This window comes from Dendropsophus ebraccatus, chromosome 8, assembly GCF_027789765.1.
Source record: "Dendropsophus ebraccatus isolate aDenEbr1 chromosome 8, aDenEbr1.pat, whole genome shotgun sequence".
Lineage (NCBI taxonomy): Eukaryota > Metazoa > Chordata > Amphibia > Anura > Hylidae > Dendropsophus > Dendropsophus ebraccatus.
The window spans coordinates 98,536,136-98,560,388 of NC_091461.1; the positions used below are offsets into that span (position 1 = coordinate 98,536,136).

The 24,253-nt window shown below is 49.2% G+C and overlaps 1 protein-coding gene across 2 annotated transcripts; it reads right to left on the reverse strand.

Annotated features, from left to right (window-relative positions):
* Nucleotides 1-1,466: 1,466 nt before the first annotated feature.
* Nucleotides 1,467-23,475, reverse strand: CCDC24 (coiled-coil domain containing 24). Of its 2 annotated transcripts, XM_069979349.1 has the most exons (9): nt 23,272-23,475; nt 22,624-22,838; nt 15,394-15,569; nt 10,210-10,350; nt 9,265-9,369; nt 3,968-4,022; nt 3,052-3,121; nt 2,736-2,847; nt 1,467-2,647 (listed from the first exon to the last, which is right to left on the reverse strand). In XM_069979349.1, the coding sequence occupies exons 2-9, from the start codon at nt 22,789-22,791 to the stop codon at nt 2,119-2,121; spliced, it is 1,356 nt and encodes a 451-aa protein (XP_069835450.1). In that variant the 5' UTR covers nt 22,792-22,838; nt 23,272-23,475; the 3' UTR covers nt 1,467-2,118. The 2 variants fall into 2 exon arrangements, with proteins under 2 accessions (XP_069835450.1, XP_069835451.1); XM_069979350.1 differs by lacking the exons at nt 15,394-15,569; nt 23,272-23,475 and having other exon boundaries at nt 22,624-22,836.
* Nucleotides 23,476-24,253: the final 778 nt, after the last annotated feature.

The following is a 24,253-nucleotide window of genomic DNA, read 5'->3' on the forward strand; positions in this document are numbered from 1 at the left end:
TGTAAGCAAGCTCTTCTAGATCGTCACTCACTTACTGGGCCTATTAGATTCCTCAATAATTGTGCGACCGGGGCTGCGGGAACATTGCTAGCGATGTTCGTGCAGCCCTCTCCTTTAATCAGCCGTTGGCCACGCTATTGTGCAGAGAAATGCACGGCCAACAGAATTTTTAAACATGTTGAATGACTGTTGCTCACTCATCAGCTGATCTCTGGCTTTTTTAGACAGAGAGATATCCGCCTGATTTGGCAGACAATCGCTCAATGTAATAGGACCCTTACAAATGATTGGATATTAAAGATGGTCATACACTCTCAGTAAGACAGTCATCTCTCCCGTCCTTCCCATATACATTCCTCTGTTCTCTTTGGGGAGGGGTAAGCCAGGTTGCTCAGGCAGCAGCTTATCTCTCTGAGAACAATCCACCTGTCAGGAGAGCCCCATCCACTTTTAACTGATGACCCAAAAGTGTATGGGAACCTTAAGTTGCTAAGGACCCCAGATGTGAGAGATGTCCCACAGAGAACCAGTGGCGGTTGTCACAGACTTATGACGCCATTACTGCAGCACAGTTTCTGCGTCCGATTTGTGGAGCAGAAATGCAACTCTTTACACTTCTTTTTTGCGATTTGCTAACAAAGACATGAAGCAAACCTCTCCCACTTTGAAAAGGGTGCAGTGCTCCACAGCATGGATAAGGTAAGGTCACAGATGGCTTATAATCTGTCCGCTAGATTGCCATACTCTTAGTATTGGATCCACCGCTACCAGGTGACTAGAAACCTCGATCTGTGGGTTACCACTGGTACTGATAGGGTAGATGTGTATCCCAAAGTGGTTAAGGAGAAATCCTGTACTGGTTACTACTACACTTTATGGCCCTGAACCAGCACTCCCATTAAAGGGGTACTCCGGCGTTCATAAAAAAAAAAATCAATCATAAACATAGTTTTGACATTTACCATCCCTCCGGAGTCTGTCTACATTTTAATTTCCCGCTGTTTGCAGATTCCTGAAGTTCCAGTTGGTGGCTTCATGTTTTCTTCACTTCCTGGTTTGGGCTTTCCCATGATGCACTTTGTCTCCTGTGATGTCTAACTGACTATGTAAAACTCTTAGATGGCTTACATCTTGTTCAGCAATCAGAGCTGAGCAACCTGTGTCATCTGACAAAGGGAGGCTGGCTTAACAGGGCTTAGACCTGCCTACTTGACGATGTTATTGTCACTGCTACAGAGCAGCCTGGGGAAAACAGTCATTAGGTAAGAATGAGTTACTTTACTTCCTGGTGGGGGATTGCGGGGGAAAAGATAGGGAAGGGGGGGAAGTTATATAACTTTATAATGTGTTCCAAGTACTGGGAAAAAGCTTTTCGCTGAAGTACCCCTTTAAGTACAAACTGGAATGATAAAAGGAAGAAATATGAAATGTAAGGCTGCAATGATCTAAGGACAAGAGACGACATACACATCCAGAAGGATTTACTTTCATTGAGGTCCGCTCTGCGGCAGATCTAGTACATAGCCAGGATTCACTTCAATCAGGATCAGCGCAGTGACAGACAATGTCGACATCCAGAAGAATATGCTCCTATCTGGGTCCGCAGGAATCTGCTCACAATATAATATAATAGCACAGTGTCCAGACACATATATGACATCACCAGCAACACTTTGCTAAATGCTAACAGGGCTCCGAAACCACAGTGTAATTTCCTCATGTCCATTCCCTTCAACCAATTCTCACTGACCTTTAACCTGATCCCCCCCATATATATATATATATATATATATATATATATATATATATATATATGCCTCCGCATCTCTGCCGTCGTTCAGTAATCAGTATAACCATTGCTCATAAAGGCAGCTACATCAATCGGCATCAGTGGTCTGCAAATCTTAATTTTTTCCAATACATTCCAATATGGCGGCCACCACAGCTCATTGAGTTTTCCAAGGTGTTTCTACAGCAAATTTGTCCAGTGATAAAATGATGTGTCTTGATGCAGTGTCCATGCTGTGTTGGTCAGTGTGCGCTGTAGGGATCCTATGCCACCCATGATCGCTTGTGCCATTCTGCCCCCCCCCCCCCCCACTAACCCTTGGTCCTCTCTCAGGGAGGCAGATTCGTCACAAGTGTCCTCACTCTGCGGAAGGCTGAAGCTGGGCCGGGGCTGCCAGTTGGTCTCTGTACTTTGGGGGGTAAGGGGACAAGCGGCTTAGTCACAGGGGTCACTGGTGCTCTGAGAACGGTCCCATAATTGAGAGAAGCTGTTCTATCACGTGTGATGTGTGCAGCCTGCTCCGGACTCTGATCACACACAGGAGAGTGGCCCCTGGATTTCCTTTCTGGACCCCGGTTACACAGAGGAGAGTGGACCCTGGATCCCCGCTCATGGGGTATAGGTCTGTGAGCTGCACTTTCTCCTGGCTCCTCTGGACCCATCACTGGGGATGCAGCAGCACAGGATGGGGTCTGGGGCCCCGTGAAGCTATGTCTTGCTACTCTCCCCTCAGGACTCTTCAGTTTTGCATCTGGGGGGCATGGAGTCATGGGGGGAGCAAGCTGCTCAGGGCAAATAGATGTTGTACAGGACAATCTAGAGTCGCCATCTTCTCTTCGTCTTCCAAGATCCAACAACCTGGAGCAGAGAGAAGGACCAACAAAGGTCACAAGAAGAAGTAAAAATAAAATTTACAAAGACCGAGGTGGGGAAGACCTCACTATACCTCAGGGGGGTTGGATTTCTGGATGACGCAATCTTGGAGGTCAGTACAGATGTTGCTGGTAACTGATCGAGCTGCAGGTCTCTCTCCAGGACTCTCCTTTCCTCCTTGAGCTCTAAAACAGATAAAACAGGAGTAATAAGGATGTTACCCTTCAGTCAGCTCCAGAGCTGCAAGCACAATTTAGCTGCCTGCCAGGACTAACAGGAACACAGCAGAATTGTGAGTGCAGCTCTGGAGGTGACCACATTACAGTTACTGGGTCACTGTCTCCGGCAGACACTTGTGGTAACGCTATAGTGTTATTACATGGTGTCACCTGTGAGAGATGGCTCCGTCTGGAGCATCTGTAGTTCCTCTAAATACTGACGCTCCTCCTCCAGACGTTGCTGTAAAGACAGATCCGGTCAGTAAGGTAGCAGCTAAAAAATTACAATAATTCAGGTTTCATTTAGTGCAGGAGATGTGGATAGATATCATTGTCACTGGGGTAGATACAGAGAAAAAAGTTCAACAATACAACCTCCAGGGGGCGACATTATCTTAGGAAAAACTGTTAAATCAACAGCAAACAAAGTGAGATCAGCAGTCAGGCATGGGTCAGACCTTATGGTTGTAGTCAGTGTAGCAGTCACACATTTACCACCAATCCTAAGCATCAATGAGCGTTGGTGGGAAAATCCCCATAAACCTTATGTGGCTTCAACTCAGGGGAACATGATGGGGCAGAAACACCAGGGGTGTGGGGCAGAGACACCAGGGGTGCGGGGCAGAGACACCTGGGATGCGGGGCAGAGACACCTGGGGTGCGGGGCAGAGACACCTGGGATGCGGGGCAGAGACACCTGGGGTGCGGGGCAGAGACACCTGGGGTGCGGGGCAGAGACACCTGGGGTGCGGGGCAGAGACACCTGGGGTGCGGGGCAGAGACACCAGGGGTGCGGGGCAGAGACACCAGGGGTGCGGGGCAGAGACACCAGGGGTGCGGGGCAGAGACACCTGGGGTGCGGGGCAGAGACACCAGGGGTGCGGGGCAGAGACACCAGGGGTGCGGGGCAGAGACACCAGGGGTGCGGGGCAGAGACAACAGGGGTGCGGGGCAGAGACACCTGGGATGCGGGGCAGAGACACCTGGGGTGCGGGGCAGAGACACCAGGGGTGCGGGGCAGAGACACCTGGGGTGCGGGGCAGAGACACCAGGGGTGCGGGGCAGAGACATCAGTGGTGGTCAGTACCTGTAGGATTTTTATGTCTTTCTCCAGAGTTCGACATTCATCCTCCAGTAAAAATCTGCAAAATAAAAGAAAGAAAGAATGAGTCCTGCCCACTTCTCTCCTCTCTGCCCCACCCACTGCGCCACCTTCTCTGCCACTCACACTGTGCCCCATATCCTATATTACCTTCTTTCCTCTCTGCCCCACACACTGTGCCGCCCTCCTCTCTTCTTTCCCCCCACCCTGTGCCCCCTTCTCTGGTCCCCACCCTGTACCCCCTTCTCTACTCTCTGCCCCCCCCCAGTCTCCTCTCTGCCCACCCAAACTGTGCCCTCTTTTATACTCTCTGCCCCCCCACACTGTGCCACCTTTCTTTCATCTATGCCCCCACACTGTACTCCAATTTAAGATACGGGGGAGCTCACCAAGAATACAGAAAAAGAATATTAAATAAGGGTGTCCAAAAGAGACAACCTTATGAAAATAAGCAAGAAAAAGCTGGACACTATAATACAGCGCACACCACTATATCCAAAAAATCCAAAGTTTATTAGGACAAACACAGAAACACCACAACAAAACAGCAATAGAATCAATTAAAAAACCACATAGGTATATGGAAAACTAAGCAGGAGGACAATATACTCTCCTACTTTACCAGGGAATCAAACATGTTAGTAATGCTCCACATGATCAGATGTAAATCTCATAAAGTGCATAAAAATACAATGGCTGGCAAGATACAAAAAAGAATCTATGAATACAGAATAATATACCATATAAAGAGTGCAAAGTGCTATAGTGCAAACATGCAAATAAGTCATTGAATCATTGTAAACACCTATATGAACCTCTAATAAAACATAACAAGAAATGCCCAACCAAATATGCCACATTGAGTGAATTGCGTGTCACAGGAATTATACCGTATTTCCTACAGTCAGTATGTAAGATGCAAATGCCATCAAATGTCACATGGCGTATATCATGTGACCGCATGCGTTCCACGCTGCGTGTCACAGGAATTATACCGCATTTCCTACAGTCAGTATGTAAGATGCAAATGCCATCAAATGTCACATGGCGTATATCATGTGACCGCATGCGTTCCACGCTGCGTGTCACAGAGATTATACCGTGTTACCTATGATCAATTACAAAGGATAATGATACATTTCTTTATCAAAGTTACATCCAAACGCACATAACATGATATAATGCAACATAGTGTGGTATAAACACAATACAACATCACAAATATCAGCGCAATATCACTGCAATTCTGTATCCATTCTGCATTAGACTCAGCATATCCAATTATAAGCGCATGTATAGCCACTCTATATGTCAAACAACAGTATATCTCGGCACATCTGCATTCCCAGAAACAGGACGCATAGTATAACATATATCGGCGCATATCGGTATATATCGGCGCAATATCGGCGCGTCTGCAGTCCAAGAGTATAAAGCGCATAGTATAACATATATCGGCGCATATCGGTATATATCGGTGCAATATCGGCGCGTCTGCAGTCCAAGAGTATAAAGCGCATAGTATAACGTATAGTATGTAGAGTCAGGACCTCGGCGCATATCCACGACCCAAAGTACAGAGTCTAAAATATGAAATACATGGTATAACGTAAGGAATATAAGGTAAAGATCTCGGCACATGTCCATAATTTACAGTGTGGTAAAATATCAATGTCAGCGCCCTACCCAACATACAATGGTATCGGCGCCTCCTATCTGGTGGATAATTACACCCTGTGACCCATCAGGGTATATGAAATGGCCACATATCAGCAATACCTAAGCTGCATAGTTATTATATCCCAAAGTCCATAGAAATATGCGAGTCTAATAAGCATACACCTGATAATGGATCCCTTAATGAAGGTATGTCAATCCAATGAACCTATGTATCTGAATGAGTCATATAATGGGTCAATGTGACAAGTTAAAGGTCAATAGATCACATAGTCCTAAATGCAATATTTTCATCATTGTCCATAATTTATTACGACTACGCAAAAACACTTAAATCACATAAATTTAAATAAATACACCCCATTACGTCTCGCGACTTATTATTAGCAGATCCACCGATAGAACATGTCACTGCAGATACATGTACATTACAGTCCCCCACACTGTACTCTTCTCCCCTCCTTGCCCCCTACACTGTGCCACCCTTCTCTCCTCTGTGCTCCCCCACACTGTGCTCCCTTCTCTCCTCTGTGCTCCCCCACACTGTGCTCCCTTCTCTCCTCTGTGCTCCCCCACACTGTGCCACCCTTCTCTCCTCTGTGCTCCCCCACACTGTGCTCCCTTCTCTCCTGTGCTCCCCTACACTGTGCTCCCTTCTCTCCTCTGTGCTCCCCTACACTGTGCCACCCTTCTCTCCTCTGTGCTCCCCCACACTGTGCTCCCTTCTCTCCTCTGTGCTCCCCCACACTGTGCTCCCTTCTCTCCTCTGTGCTCCCCTACACTGTGCCACCCTTCTCTCCTCTGTGCTCCCCCACACTGTGCTCCCTTCTCTCCTCTGTGCTCCCCCACACTGTGCTCCCTTCTCTCCTCTGTGCTCCCCCACACTGTGCCACCCTTCTCTCCTCTGTGCTCCCCCACACTGTGCTCCCTTCTCTTCTCTCTGCCCTAATGCCCTCCTCGTCTTCTCTCTGCCCCCTACCCTGTGCCCCCTCCTCTCCTCTCTGCCCCCCCCACACCGTGCCCCCTTTTCTCCCCTCCCACACTGTTCTTTACTCTCTGCCCCTGACACTGTGCCCCCTACTCTCATCTCTGCCTCTCACACTGTGCCCCCTACTCTCATCTCTGCCTCTCACACTGTGCCCCCTACTCTCATCTCTGCCTCTCACACTGTGCCCTCTAATCTCCTCTCTGCCTCTAACACTGTGCCCCCTTCTGTCCCCTCTGCCCCTCACTATGTGTGCCCTTCTATCCTCTCTGCCCCTCACACTGTGCCCCCCTTCTCTCTGCCTCTCACACTGTGCCCCCTTCTGTCCTCTCTGCCCCCTTCTGTCCTCTCTGCCCCTCACTATGTGTACCCTTCTATCCTCTCTGCCCCTCACACTGTGCCCCCTTCTATCCTCTCTGCCTCTCACTCTGTGCCCCCTTCTGTCCTCTCTGCCCCCTTCTGTCCTCTCTGCCCCTCACTATGTGTACCCTTCTATCCTCTCTGCCCCTCACACTGTGCCCCCCTTCTCTCTGCCTCTCACACTGTGCCCCCTTCTGTCCTCTCTGCCCCCTTCTGTCCTCTCTGCCCCTCACTATGTGTACCCTTCTATGCTCTCTGCCCCTCACACTGTGCCCCCTTCAATCCACTCTGCCCCTCACACTGTGCCTCCCTCCTCTCTGCCTCTCACACTGTGCCCCCTTCTGTCCTCTCTGCCCCTTCTCTTCTCTCTGCCCGTCACACTGTGCCCCCTACTTTCCTCTCTGCCCTCTCTTCCTCTGTTGCTTGGCTCCAATGTTTCAGTGTGGGATCCTCTGGCTATCACTCTGTACCATCACTAGGGGGCTCCACTCTCACACACATCTTTCTAAGAACTGGGTATAATGGGTCAGGGGCCGGCTACAATATATTGCTGCAGATAGTTACCAGACTTTTACCCCATGATGGGGGAGACCTGGGTCTCATTGCCCCTCCTGCCCCCCTGCATGTCCACACACAGTATATCTATGATGCTTAGGCGGCAAAATCACCTCCTCGCTCTCAGCACCGTCCATAGATTCTTGGAAAGCCACAGCCGCTTGGCTCTTCTCATCAGTTGGACAAAGCCAAAAAGTGAGCAGCTACAGCAGAACCAGATGTGGCGGCGGTGGCGAGTCCCAGCGGGCGCCCTTGGCCCTGTTTCCCTGCATCAGCACTTTCCCAAACAAACAGCAAACAATGACCGTCCTGCAGAAGCCATCAGCCCGGGGAGGAAGGGGGGGGGGGGGGGGGGGGTTAGGGTCTGTGGCTTATTGCTAAGCAGATCCAGATGTTAGCGAACATGTTACAGTGTGGATATAGGTATATGGCCCAGTCCCAGTATTACCCTGTGTGTAGCAGAGGTATTACCTGCCCACCTGGACCTCTCAGCACATCAGGCTGCAGCACAGGGGGTAGCAGAAGTATTACCTGCCCACCTGGACCTCTCAGCACATTAGGCTGTAGCACGGGGGGGTGGCAGAGGTATTACCTGGCCACCTGGACCTCTCAGTGCATCAGGCTGTAGCATGGGGGGGGGGGTAGCAGAGGTATTATATTACCTGCCCACCTGGACCCCTCAGCAAATCAGGCGGTAGCATATGGGGAGAGAGAGGTTAGCAGAGGTTTTATATTACCTGCCCACCTGGACCTCTCAGCACAATGGATGCCGCATGAGGGGGGGGGGGTGTTAGCAGAGGTATTACCTGCCCACCTGGACCTCTCAGCACATCGGATGCAGCAAGGAGGGGTAGCAGAGGTATTACCTGCCCACCTGGACCTCTCAGCACATCGGATGCAGCAAGGAGGGGTAGCAGAGGTTTTACCTGCCCATCTGGACCTCTCAGCACATCGGATGCAGCAAGGAGGGGTAACAGAGGTATTACCTGCCCACCTGGACCTCTCAGCACATCAGGCTGCAGCACAGGGGGGTAACAGAGGTATTATATTACCTGCCCACCTTACCTGGACCTCTCAGCACATCAGGCTGCAGCACAGGGGAGTAGCAGAGGTATTATATTACCTGCCCACCTTACCTGGAACTCTCAGCACATCAGGCTGCAACACAGGGGGGTAGCAGAGGTATTACCTGCCCACCTGGACCTCTCAGCACATCAGGCTGCAGCACAAGGGGGGGTAGCAGAGGTATTACCTGCCCACCTGGACCTCTCAGCACATCAGGCTGCAGCACAAGGGGGGGGGGGGTAGCGGAGGTATTACCTGCCCACCTGGACCTCTCAGCACATCAGGATGCAGCACAAGGGGGGGTAGCAGAGGTATTACCTGCCCACCTGGACCTCTCAGCACATCAGGCTGCAGCACAAGGGGGGGGGGGGGTAGCAGAGGTATTACCTGCCCACCTGGACCTCTCAGCACATCAGGCTACATTACAGGGGGGTAGCAGAGGTATTACCTGCCCACCTGAACCTCTCAGCACATCAGGCTGCATTACAGGGGGGTAGCAGAGGTATTACCTGCCCACCTGACCTGGACCTCTCAACACATCGGGCTGCAGCACAGACAATGGATATGTATATAACAAGTGTGCATCCACTACTATCCCTATCAGTCATCATGGAGTAATACTGAGGATGGTGGTACTCACCGGAGGTGACAGATGACGTCATCAATGTGAGATATCTGCAGCTTGTCCCTCAGCTCCTCCAGGTCATCCTCTATACTGGAGCCAGTGGAGAGAGAGGAGAAGGGCCTGCAGGGAGAACAAGGAAGATAAGCTCTGGAGACATGGAAGGTTACACAATGGTGAGTTTTGCAGTTCTGCAATAGCACCACCATGTTCCCAGAACCAATTACATTATCGGTTATTATCCTCCAAGTTCCTGGGATCCCTCACATTCCCAGATCTCTTATATTCTTAGGATCCCTCACATTTCAAGATCTTCCATGTTCCTGGGATCCACCAGGATGTTACCAGGATCCTTTAAATTCCCAGATCTCTTATATCCCCAGGATAAGAGATGATCAAACAGCGGAAAATCTTCGGTTTTATACAACTCGAACCTTGTTGAACCTTCCCCTTTTGATTCCCGATGCCTTCCCGTTCTGTGGGGAAGTAGGAGACAGCCCGGGTACCACCTGGTATTCCGGGATACAGCCTATTACCTAGGCTGAATACCAGGCGGTACCCGGGCTGTCTCCTCCTTCCCCACGGACCTGGAATCAAATGCGGAAGGTTCGACAAGGTGTTGTATAGAACCTAACATTTTCCACTGTTAATCATCTCTACCCAGGATCCATTACGCCCACAGGATCCCTCACATTGTAAATCTCTTATCTGCCCAGGATCCATTATGCTCACAGGATCCCTCACATTCCAGAATCTCTTATATCACCAGGATCCCTCACATACCAGGATCTCTTAAGTCACCAGGATCCATTATGTCCACAGGATCCTTCACATATCTTGATCTCTTATGGTCCTGGATCCTATACATTCCAGGATCTCTTATGTCCCAGGGATCCTTCCCAATCCCGGATCTCTTATGCTTAAGGAACATATGTTCTTGTTGCTGGTCTCCTCCATACTCACCTATCAGCAGTAGCTCTGTTCCCTGATGTCGGGCGACTCCCCCCACTTGCCCTCGACCTTGCCCTGCTCTCCGGCGGTCTCATCCCCATCACAAAGCTGACTACTCGTGGGTTGTACTTCGCCACCGCCTGCTCCTCATCTCTGCCACAAAAACACAAACATGATCACAGGATCTGGAAACAATATTTACATGTGCTCAATATATGTACAGAGAGCGGTGATATGTTATATGTACAGAGAGGGGTGATATGTTCTATGTACAGAGAGCAGTGGTATGTTATATGTACAGAGAGCGGTGATATGTTATATGTACAGTGAGCGGTGATATGGTATATGTACAGTGAGTGGTGATATGGTATATGTACAGAGAGTGGTGATATGGTATATGTACAGAGAGTGGTGATATGTTATATGTACAGAGAGCGGTGATATGTTATATGTACAGTGAGCGGTAATATGGTATATGTACAGAGAGAGGTGATATGTTATATGTACAGAGAGAGGTGATATTTTATATGTACAGAGAGGGGTGATATGTTATATGTACAGAGAGCAGTGATATGTTATATGTACAGTAAGCGGTGATATGTTATATGTACAGTAAGCGGTGATATGTTATATGTACAGAGAGCGGTGATATGTTATATGTACAGAGAGCAGTGATATATTATATGTACAGAGAGGGGTGATATATTCTATGTACAGAGAGAGGTGATATGTTATATGTACAGAGAGGGGTGATATGTTATATGTACAGAGAGCAGTGATATGTTATATGTACAGTTAGCGGTGATATGTTATATGTACAGAGAGCGGTGATATGTTATATGTACAGAGAGAGGTGATATGTTATATGTACAGAGAGCAGTGATATGTTATATGTACAGAGAGCAGTGATATGTTATATGTACAGAGAGCGGGGACATGTTATATGTACAGAGAGCGGTAATATGTTATATGTACAGAGAGGGGTGATATGTTATATGTACAGAGAGCGGTGATATGTTATATGTACAGAGAGCGGTGATATGTTATATGTACAGAGAGCAGTGATATGTTATATGTACAGAGAGCGGTGATATGTTATATGTACAGAGAGCGGTGATATGTTATATGTACAGAGAGCAGTGATATGTTATATGTACAGAGAGCGGTGATATGTTATATGTACAGAGAGTGGTGATATTTTATATGTACAGAGAGCGGGGACATGTTATATGTACAGAGAGCGGTAATATGTTATATGTACAGAGAGCGGTAATATGTTATATGTACAGAGAGCGGTGATATGTTATATGTACAGAGAGCAGTGATTTGTTATATGTACAGAGAGCGGTGATAGGTTATATGTACAGAGAGCAGATGTTATATGTACAGAGAGCAGTGGTATGTTATATGTACAGAGAGCGGTTATTATGTTCTATGTACAGCGAGCGGTGATAGGTTATATGTACAGAGAGCGGTGATATGTTATATGTACAGAGAGCAGTGATATATTATATGTACAGAGAGGGGTGATATGTTATATGTACAGAGAGCAGATATTATATGTACAGAGAGCAGTGGTATGTTATATGTACAGAGAGCGGTGATATGTTATATGTACAGACAGCGGTGAGCGGTGATATATTATTTGTACAGAGAGCGGTGATATCTTCTATATGTTATATGTACAGACAGCAGTGATATGTAATATGAACAGAGAATGGTGATATGTTATGTGTACAGAGAGCAGTGATATGTTATATGTACAGAGAGCGGTGATATGTTATTTGTACAGAGAGCGGTGATATCTTCTATATGTACTATGTATAGAGATTAGCAATACATTGTGATATGTTACATTTAGAGCCAGTGACTTGCACAGTTAATAAATCCCTTGATATAATCAGCTATAAGGAGGATAAGGGGATCAGACTTTGTCGCCTCCACTGATCACTTACACGTAAGATGCTTTGCTCACAGATTATCCCTTAGTTATAATGTTATTACCTCTCTGTGTCCCCTGCCGCTCTCGGCAGTCACTTGTCAGAACACCCTGAATATCAAGAGAATCCAGAGACCAGTAACATGCAAGACCCCCGTGATGTGGATGTAACATGCAGGACCCCCCGTGATATGTATGTATCATGCAGGACCCGTGATGTGGATGTAACATGCAAGACCCCCGTGATGTGGATGTAACATGCAAGACCCCTGTGATGTGTAAATACCATGCAGGGCATGTGTGATGAGGATGTAACATGCCAGACCCCCGTGATGTGGATGTAACATGCAGGACCCCCCGTGATGTGGATGTAACATGCAGGACCCCCGTGATATGTATGTATCATGTAGGACCCCTGTGATGTGGATGTAACATCCAGGACCCCCGTGATGTGGATGTAACATGCAGGACCACTGTGATGTGGATGTAACATGCAGGACCCCCGTGATATGGATGTATCATGCAGGACCCCCCCGTGATATGTATGTATCATGCAGGACCCCTGTGATGTGGATGTAACATTAAGGTCCCCCGTGATGTGGATGTAACATGCAGGACAGGACTATTGTTCCATGGATGTACAAGAAGGATACCAGAGATGTGGATGTAAGGTGCAGGACCCCCCTGATGTGGATGTAACATGCAGGACCCCTAAGATGTGAATGTAACATGCAAGACCCCTGTGATATGTATGTATCATGCAGGACCCCTGTGATGTGGATGTAACATTAAGGACCCCCATGATGTGGATGTAACATGCAGGACTATTGTCATATGGATGTACAAGAAGAATGCCAGAGATGTGGATGTAAGGTGCAGGACCCCCCTGATGTGGATGTAACATGCAGGACCCCTAAGATGTGAATGTAACATGCAAGACCCCTGTGATATGTATGTATCATGCAGGACCCCTGTGATGTGGATGTAACATTAAGGACCCCCATGATGTGGATGTAACATGCAGGACTATTGTCATATGGATGTACAAGAAGAATGCCAGAGATGTGGATGTAAGGTGCAGGACCCCCCTGATGTGGATGTAACATGCAGGACTCCTGTCATTTGAATGAAACATGCAGGACCCCTGTGATATGGATGTAACACGAAGGACCCCTGTGATTTGGATGAAACATGCAGGGCTCCCATGATGTGGATGTAATATGTTGGACGCCCCATGATGTTAACATTATACAGGATAGAGATGAGTGAACCTGAGCGATCAGCATTTGAATCCTGCTGCCTGGAGAAGATGGATACAACCTGAGACTACCTGGAAAGCATGAATACAGCCTATGTCTCTGGAGACCTCTATGCACTTCTAGGTGGGCACATTTCTTTGTCCCTCATCTCTCTGCAGTCCGCTATACTATAACTTTCTGGGGTCCTCTATACTCTTCTAGGGGGCACTTTTGTGGGGGGGAGCACCTCTCCCTGGGGTCCTTTAGGCAGTCCAGAAGGGCACAGCTCTCCAGGGTCCTTTACACTTTTCTGGGGGGGGGGGCACGTCTTTCTGGGGTCCTCCATTCTATATCTCTCTGGGATTGTCTATACTCTTCTGGGGGCACATTTTTCTAGTGGTCCTCTATTCCTCTATACTCTTCTGGGGGGGCCTATCCCTATAGGGGCCTCTCTACACTTCTGGGGTGATACATCTCTCCGGGTTCCTCCATAATTTTCTACGGGGTACGTCTCTCTGGGGTCCCCTCCACACTTCTGGGGAGCACTTTATATTAGGGGTCCTCTATATACTTCTGAGTGGCGCACCTCTGGGGGTCACTGTACACTTCTTTTTTTTCTCTTTTTTTTTTACTTATTTTAATAAAGTTTGTACATTACATAAAAGATTAATGTATCTCTAAATGAATAAACATCCATAAAATAAAAAAATGTACAATGTTTCATATATCACTTGCTGGCGCCACACAGACGATATGACATAAATCTTTAAAAACACCCTTTGATAATGCATCCATTGTTCCTTATCTAGGATGTCAAACAAACTTATTTTCGAGTCATAAGGCACTGCTATTCCTACAACTTCCTTCAGGATAGCTAACACCTCCTCCCACAGCTATGCACTTTGGAGGGGCACATCTCTCTGGGGGTCCGCTACACACTTCGGAGGGGCACATCTCTCTGGGGGTCCTCTACACCCTTCGGAGGGGCACATCTCTTTGGGGGTCCGCTACACCCTTCGGAGGGGCACAGCTCTCTGGGGGTCCTCTATGTACCTCTGGGGGTCCAGCATGCCACATCTTGAGAGCAGGGGTCTCTATTGTTCTGATCACCCCCACAATGGGCTCAGTTTATAGATTTACAGCTTCTCCTTTCTCACAGTGACAATGGACATTGGGAGGGGGGGGGGTGGCGCTTTGCAGCCTCGTCTAGTTGCATTTCAATGAGGATTGTCAGGACGTATCTTAGAAGGACAACAGATCCCAAAGGCTTCCTGAGCGATGATCCTAAGTGGCACTCGTATAGGTGATGGAGGGGGTGGTAATGGGACATTTATTATTTCGTATCATCTGTAACATTGTGACGTCTCCACCTCCAGTAACAAAGAACGTGCAAGGCGGGTGGGTTGGGGATGACGCCATCAGCCAGCTGTAAAGTCAGTGACAATGGGGCGAGGGGCAGAGGGGTCATAACCCCTGCAGTGTATGGGGCCTGGAACTGGGCGACTGTTCGCACCGTATCGCATGCCTGACGCCTTGCTCTGGTTGCTATGAAATAACCAGTTAGCAGACAATTGTATTGGAAGTGGGTGGGGCTTACAAGCGACGGACGCAGCGAAGAGTCCACAGGTGGAGGAGATTCTCTGCTGAGTAGATGGGTTGTTCTGGAGACGGACTATGTTAAGTGCGCACGGTTCTAGTCCTCGCCCTGTTACTAGGAGCCTGCAGAGGAAGCCATGTGTGACCCTAAAGACATGAGACTCCCCCTGACTATACAGGAGATGTATTGGGACACTATAATGTGTGCCCCCCCCATCTATACTGTTCATGCCTTCTACCATATGCTATGTATATATTACTGAGGCCATCTCAGACTGTGGGGCACAGGTGTGACTGCTCCCCTGGTGTGAACCCCTTTACAACCCTCGCTACAGGAGAGAAGGGCTCACCATCATATGGTTATCACCGCTATATACAGGCCTATAGTCGGGTCCTAGGTGAAGGAGCCACCCACATACTCACAGTCCCTGGTGCCGAGCCTTCATCCTCACACTGAGGAGCAGCATCCGGATCTCCTGCGTCACCATGTCCTTTATCACCGGGGGGTCGGCCAGGATGGAGCAGCTGGAGGGGGGGCTCTGGATGATGGACGGACAGGTGGACCGGATATCTCGCCACAGGTCCAGGAGAACCGCAATCTGCACAGACACAGAGCACCACAAGAAGAGTGAAGAGCGAAATACCGGGTACAACGTCATCATATATGGTACACCTGGGAGATATACAAGGCCTGTGACCACCCCAGGTACAATGGGATCAAACAGTGTACACCCAGGAGCTATAAAAAGGCCCCTGACCCCCCCGAATGTAAAGTGATCATATAGAGTACACCTGGGGGCCACAGAAGGCCCCTAACCATCCCAGATAATGTAAGCACATAGGATACACTTAGGGGGCTATGAGGGTCTATGGGTTTCCTGAGAAAGAAGAGGTTGGGTCTATGAGAGGTCTGGAAGGAGAAGGGGGTCCTGAGCTAGAAGAGGCCAGGTCTATGAGTGTTACCATGTCAGATAGGCCTGGCTCCGCTCTTGGTGTCTACAATCAGTATCACTTCTCTGTTACACTGTGCTGCACATATGCTGTACAGGCAAGCTCAGTAATTGCCATGCTGGTGGTTGTAGTCCTCCCATCTGCTGTCAGCCAGGATAATAGATACTATAGCCCAAACCTTGGAGAAAAACGTAAAGTAAAGACCCCATACAATGTTGATGAAACCTGAGGATAAAGGACGAGTTCAACCATCCTATATACCAGCAGACACTGTACAGGAGCGGACACTATATACCAGCAGACACTGTACAGGAGCGGACCCTATATACCAGAAGACACTGTACAGGAGCGGACCCTATATATCAGAAGACACTGTACAGGAGCGGACCCTATATACCAGCAGACACTTTATAGGAGTGCACCCTATATACCAGCAGACCTTGTACAGGAGCGGACCCTATATACCAGCAGACACTGTACAGGAGCGGACCCTATATATCAGAAGACACTGTACAGGAGCAGACCCTATATATCACAAGACACTGTACAGGAGCGGACCCTATATACTAGCAGACACTGTACAGGAGCGGACCCTATATACCAGCAGACACTTTATAGGAGTGGACACTATATACCAGCAGACACTGTACAGGAGCGGACCCTATATATCAGAAGACACTGTACAGGAGCGGACCCTATATACCAGCAGACCCTGTACAGGAGCGGACCCTATATATCAGAAGACACTGTACAGGAGCGGACCCTATATACCAGCAGACCCTGTACAGGAGCGGACCCTATATATCAGAAGACACTGTACAGGAGCGGACCCTATGTATCAGAAGACACTGTACATGAGCGGACCCTATATACCAGCAGACACTGTATAGAAGCAGACCCTATTTACCAGCAGACACTTTATAGAAGTGGACCCTATATACCAGCAGACCTTGTACAGGAGCGGACCCTATATACCAGCAGACCTTGTACAGGAGCGGACCCTATATATCAGAAGACACTGTACAGGAGCGGACCCTATATATCACAAGACACTGTACAGGAGCGGACCCTATATACTAGCAGACACTGTACAGGAGCGGACCCTATATACCAGCAGACACTTTATAGGAGTGGACACTATATACCAGCAGACACTGTACAGGAGCGGACCCTATATATCAGAAGACACTGTACAGGAGCGGACCCTATATACCAGCAGACCCTGTACAGGAGCGGACCCTATATATCAGAAGACACTGTACAGGAGCGGACCCTATATACCAGCAGACCCTGTACAGGAGCGGACCCTATATATCAGAAGACACTGTACAGGAGTGGACCCTATGTATCAGAAGACACTGTACATGAGCGGACCCTATATACCAGCAGACACTGTATAGAAGCAGACCCTATTTACCAGCAGACACTTTATAGAAGTGGACCCTATATACCAGCAGACACTGTACAGGAGCGGACCCTATATACCAGCAGACACTGTACAGGAGCGGACCCTATATACCAGCAGACATTGTACAGGAGCGCACCCTATATACCAGCAGACACTGTACAGAAGCGGACCCTATATATCAGAAGACACTGTATAGGAGTGGACCCTATATATCACAAGACACTGTACAGGAGCGGACCCTATATACCAGCAGACACTGTACAGGAGCGGACCCTATATATCAGAAGACACTGTACAGGAGCGGACCCTATATACCAGCAGACACTGTACAGGAGCGGACCCTATATACCAGCAGACACTGTACAGGAGCGGACCCTATATACCAGCAGACACTTTATAGGAGTGCACCCTATATACCAGCAGACACTGTACAGGAGCGGACCCTATATACCAGCAGACACTGTACAGGAGCGGACCCTATATACCAGCAGACACTGTACAGGAGCGGACCCTATATACCAGCAGACATTGTACAGGAGCGCACCCTATATACCAGCAGACACTGTACAGAAGCGGACCCTATATATCAGAAGACACTGTATAGGAGTGGACCCTATATATCACAAGACACTGTACAGGAGCGGACCCTATATACCAGCAGACACTGTACAGGAGCGGACCCTATATATCAGAAGACACTGTACAGGAGCGGACCCTATATACCAGCAGACACTGTACAGGAGCGGACCCTATATACCAGCAGACACTGTACAGGAGCGGACCCTATATACCAGCAGACACTTTATAGGAGTGCACCCTATATACCAGCAGACACTGTACAGGAGCTGACCCTATATACCAGCAGACACTGTACAGGAGCAGACCCTATATATCAGAAGACACAGTACAGGAGCGGACCCTATATACCAGCAGACCCTGTACAGGAGCGGACCCTATATACCAGCAGACACAGTACAGGAGCGGACCCTATGTATCAGAAGACACTGTACATGAGCGGACCCTATATACCAGCAGACACTGTATAGAAGCAGACCCTATTTACCAGCAGACACTTTATAGGAGTGGACCCTATATACCAGCAGACACTGTACAGGAGCGGACCCTATATACCAGCAGACATTGTACAGGAGCGCACCCTATATACCAGCAGACCCTGTACAGGAGTGGACCCTATATACCAGCAGACCCTGTACAGGAGCGGACCCTATATATCAGAAGACACTGTATAGGAGTGGATCCTATATACCAGCAGACACTGTACAGGAGCGGACCCTATATATCAGAAGACACTGTACAGGAGCGGACCCTATATACCAGCAGACCCTGTACAGGAGCGGACCCTATATACCAGCAGACACTGTATAGAAGCAGACCCTATTTACCAGCAGACACTTTATAGGAGTGGACCCTATATACCAGCAGACACTGTACAGGAGCGGACCCTATATACCAGCAGACACTGTACAGGAGCGGACCCTATATACCAGCAGACACTGTACAGGAGCAGACCCTATATACCAGCAGACACTGTACAGGAGTGGACCCTATATATCAGAAGACACTGTACAGGAGCGGACCCTATATACCAGCAGACCCTGTACAGGAGCGGACCCTATATATCAGAAGACACTGTACAGGAGCGGACCCTATATACCAGCAGACACTGTACAGGAGCAGACCCTATATATCAGAAGACACTGTATAGGAGTGGACCCTATATATCAGAAGACACTGTATAGAAGCGGACCCTATTTACCAGCAGACACTTTATAGGAGTGGACCCTATATACCAGCAGACCCTGTACAGGAGCGGACCCTATATATCAGAAGACACTGTATAGGAGTGGACCCTATATACCAGCAGACACTGTACAGGAGCGGACCCTATATATCAGAAGACACTGTATAGAAGCGGACCCTATTTACCAGCAGACACTTTATAGGAGTGGACCCTATATACCAGCAGACCCTGTACAGGAGCGGACCCTATATACCAGCAGACATTGTACAGGAGCGGACCCTATATACCAGCAGACACTGTACAGGAGCAGACCCTATATACCAGCAGACATTGTACAGGAGCGGACCCTATATACCAGCAGACACTGTACAGGAGCGGACCCTATATACTAGCAGACACTGTACAGGAGCGGACCCTATATACCAGCAGACCCTGTACAGGAGCGGACCCTATATACCAGCAGACATTGTACAAGAGCGGACCCTATATACCAGCAGACACTGTACAGGAGCGGACCCTATATATCAGAAGACACTGTACAGGAGCGGACCCTATATACCAGCAGACACTGTATAGAAGCAGACCCTATTTACCAGCAGACACTTTATAGGAGTGCACCCTATATACCAGCAGACACTGTACAGGAGCAGACCCTATATACCAGCAGACACTGTACAGAAGCGCACCCTATATACCAGCAGACACTGTACAGAAGCGGACCCTATATATCAGAAGACACTGTATAGGAGCGGACCCTATATACCAGCAGACACTGTACAGGAGCGGACACTATATACCAGCGGACACAGTATAGAAGAGGACCCTATATACCAGTAGACACTGTATATAACAAACAGAGACATTACACAATGTATGGCTTCTCCGCGCTGGGATGGGATCCGAGTGTCGGATTTCAGGCCAATTCTAGGAAAACTCAAAAAATTCTTCCAAGAAAATAGATGAATTCTTACAGCAAAACCTGATGACTGCAGATTCACACATCTTAACCCCTCAGTGACTGAAGGGAAGAGGCAGAGACCACAAGCTGCACTGGGGGCTACCCTCCTTCGGGACAAAGGGTCTTCATATCAACTGCCTGAGGAGAGGATGTGGGCGACATGGAGAGGCCAGAGAGGCAGCGATGGAGGATGAGGGAGACATGGAGAGGCCAGAGAGGCAGCGATGGAGGATGAGGGAGACATGCAGAGGCCAGAGAGGCAGCAATGGAGGATGTGGGCGACATGCAGAGGCCAGAGAGGCAGCGATGGAGGATGAGGGAGACATGCAGAGGCCAGAGAGGCAGCGATGGAGGATGAGGGAGACATGCAGAGGCCAGAGAGGCAGCGATGGAGGATGAGGGAGACATGCAGAGGCCAGAGAGGCAGCAATGGAGGATGAGGGAGACATGCAGAGGCCAGAGAGGCAGCGATGGAGGATGAGGGAGACATGCAGAGGCCAGAGAGGCAGCGATGGAGGATGAGGGAGACATGTAGAGGCAAGAAAGCCAGCGGTGAAGGATGCGGGCCATATGGTGAGGAAAGAGAGGCAGCGGTGGAGGATGCTGGCGTCAAGAAGAGGAAAGAGAGGCAGCGGTGGAAGATGCAGGCCACATGGAGAGGCACCTAAGGACTGTCATTTATGACACTTCTATATTTTTATGGCTGGGACCAGCAAATGGGTGTCCCCCACAGCAGCACAGAGGAATGTGCAGTCTTCTAAACGCTCCATGGGGCTCTGCCTCTTTCCAAGAAGGGGGGGGATATTTCCCTATGGAATAAGCAGATACAATTAGCACAGATGGGATCCGCGCAGCTGTCGCACGGTTGATTTACTGCGACTAGTAAATTAAGAGAAAAATATGAATTTCCTCCTTTTTTGGATTAAGCACATAGGGCGTTCGGATTGGGGAGGGGTGGAGTCCAATTAGTGGTTTGTGGCAAAGATGAAATCATTATGAAGATCCAGAAGGTTCTGTACATGACAATGACTGGAAAATAATAATACACTTCAATGGGCAAGGACCACACATGTACAGAACAGAACAGGGAGTGTGTGATGGTGTACAACCATAGTACAGGGGAGAGTATGGCAGTATACAACCATGGTACAGGGGAGGGTACGGAAGTGACCATGGTACAAGGGAGAGTATGGAAGTGACCATGGTACAGGGGAGGGTATAGCAATGACCACAGTACAGGAGAGGCTATGGCGGTGAACATGATACAGGGGAAAGTATGGAAGTGACCATGGTACAGGGGAGGATAAGGCGGTGACCATGGTACAGGGGAGGATAAGGCGGTGACCATGGTACAGGGGAGGATAAGGCAGTGACCATGGTACAGGGGAGGATAATGCAGTGACTATGGTACAGGGGAGGATAAGGCGGTGACCATGGTACAGGGGAGGATAAGGCGGTGACCATGGTACAGGGGAGGATAAGGCGGTGACCATGGTACAGGGGAGGATAAGGTGGTGACCATAGTACAGAGGAGGATAAGGCGGTGACCATGGTACAGGGGAGGATAAGGCGGTGACCATGGTACAGGGGAGGATAAGGCAGTGACCATGGTACAGGGGAGGATAATGCAGTGACCATGGTACAGGGGAGGATAAGGCGGTGACCATGGTACAGGGGAGGATAAGGCGGTGACCATGGTACAGGGGAGGATAAGGCGGTGACCATGGTACAGGGGAGGATAAGGCGGTGACCATGGTACAGGGGAGGATAAGGCGGTGACCATGGTACAGGGGAGGATAAGGCGGTGACCATGGTACAGGGGAGGATAAGGCGGTGACCATGGTACAGGGGAGGATAAGGCGGTGACCATGGTACAGAGGAGGATAAGGCGGTGACCATGGTACAGGGGAGGATAAGGCGGTGACCATGGTACAGGGGAGGATAAGGCAGTGACCATGGTACAGGGGAGGATAAGGCGGTGACCATGGTACAGGGGAGGATAAGGCAGTGACCATGGTACAGGGGAGGATAAGGCGGTGACCATGGTACAGAGGAGGATAAGGCGGTGACCATGGTACAGGGGAGGATAAGGCGGTGACCATGGTACAGGGGAGGATAAGGCAGTGACCATGGTACAGAGGAGGATAAGGCGGTGACCATGGTACAGGGGAGGATAAGGCAGTGACCATGGTACAGGGGAGGATAAGGCAGTGACCATGGTACAGAGGAGGATAAGGCGGTGACCATGGTACAGAGGAGGATAAGGCGGTGACCATGGTACAGAGGAGGATAAGGCGGTGACCATGGTACAGAGGAGGATAAGGCGGTGACCATGGTACAGGAGAGAGTATGTGGTTGTGTTTGGGTTCTGGGGGGAGTAGGATGGTGATCATCCTACAGGGGATAGTATGTGGTTGTACCTGTCATAATGGTAAAGTGTGGCAGAGAGTGCAGTTGGGGGGTGTACGTGGTTGGGGGTGGGTATACGTGGTTGGGGGGGGTACAGCCGAGTATATAGCAGTATCCTGTTAACCCCTCGGAGCCTGTGATCCTCACTCCCTGGGGCACACTCACCTCGGCATGTAAATCCAAGCTGAGTTCCACGGCTGCTTCTCCCAGAATCCTCTTGATCTCATCTCGCTCGCTCCGGGGCACCTGATCCTCCACCAGTCTCCACAGCGATGGCGGGGGCTCCAGGAGTTCTCCATAACCACTGTCCTGATCGCTGGTGGTCTGCAGCATGGCCGACTCCTCACGCTCTCCTCATCTACAGGCCCAGTGTGAGCGCTCTGCGGAATATAGCGACACGTATCTGATCCAGATGTCACCTGACTTATACCCCTGGTGTCAGACGCCACACCGACAGAACCGCGTACAACGAGGAGAGGCGCGTGTATCATCAGTACAAGACACAGTGCGAGACGTCAAATCCAAAATGGCGGCTGCTACATCATCACACAATGGCCAGACACACGGCCCCCCATATATAACACCAGATTCTATACAGAGCATACACATGGGACTGCTGCCTGATGACAATGGACATGTGATCCCACACACAGGGGCCCCAGCACCAGGGTCAGTCACCAGGAGGGGCCCACTATCTGTATAACATATATGTATAAGTATATATATAATATAGTATCAGAGTGTCACGTGCCGCATTATAAGCAGCGCTCCTCATATATTGTATCTGTGGCCCCTCATCCCGGGGCCCCTCACCTCTCCGCTGCTGCTTCCTGGTCCCGTATCCAGGAATACACAGCGGTAACTATGGGGACTAAGACACGCCCATAGGAACCGCCGCAACCACGCCCCTTAAAGCGGCTGCCAAATGCGGAGTATTAAAGCGGCAACTGAAGAACAGGGAGACGCGAGGGAACTACGGACGTGCAATGTATGAGAGTGCACAGTACTACTGCCCCTGTATGTATAGATGTATGAGAGTGCACAGTACTACTGCCCCTGTATGTATAGATGTATGAGAGTGCACAGTACTACTGCCCCTGTATGTATAGATGTATGAGAGTGCACAGTACTACTGCCCCTGTATGTATAGATGTATGAGAGTGCACAGTACTACTGCCCCTGTATGTATAGATGTATGAGAGTGCACAGTACTACTGCCCCTGTATGTATAGATGTATGAGAGTGCACAGTACTACTGCCCCTGTATGTATAGATGTATGAGAGTGCACAGTACTACTGCCCCTGTATGTATAGATGTATGAGAGTGCACAGTACTACTGCCCCTGTATGTATAGATGTATGAGAGTGCACAGTACTACTGCCCCTGTATGTATAGATGTATGAGAGTGCACAGTACTACTGCCCCTGTATGTATAGATGTATGAGAGTGCACAGTACTACTGCCCCTGTATGTATAGATGTATGAGAGTGCACAGTACTACTGCCCCTGTATGTATAGATGTATGGAGAGTGCACAGTACTACTGCCCCTGTATGTATAGATGTATGAGAGTGCACAGTACTACTGCCCCTGTATGTATGAGTGCACAGTACTACTGCCCCTGTATGTATAGATGTATGAGAGTGCACAGTACTACTGCCCCTGTATGTATAGATGTATGAGAGTGCACAGTACTACTGCCCCTGTATGTATAGATGTATGAGAGTGCACAGTACTACTGCCCCTGTATGTATGAGAGTGCACAGTACTACTGCCCCTGTATGTATAGATGTAT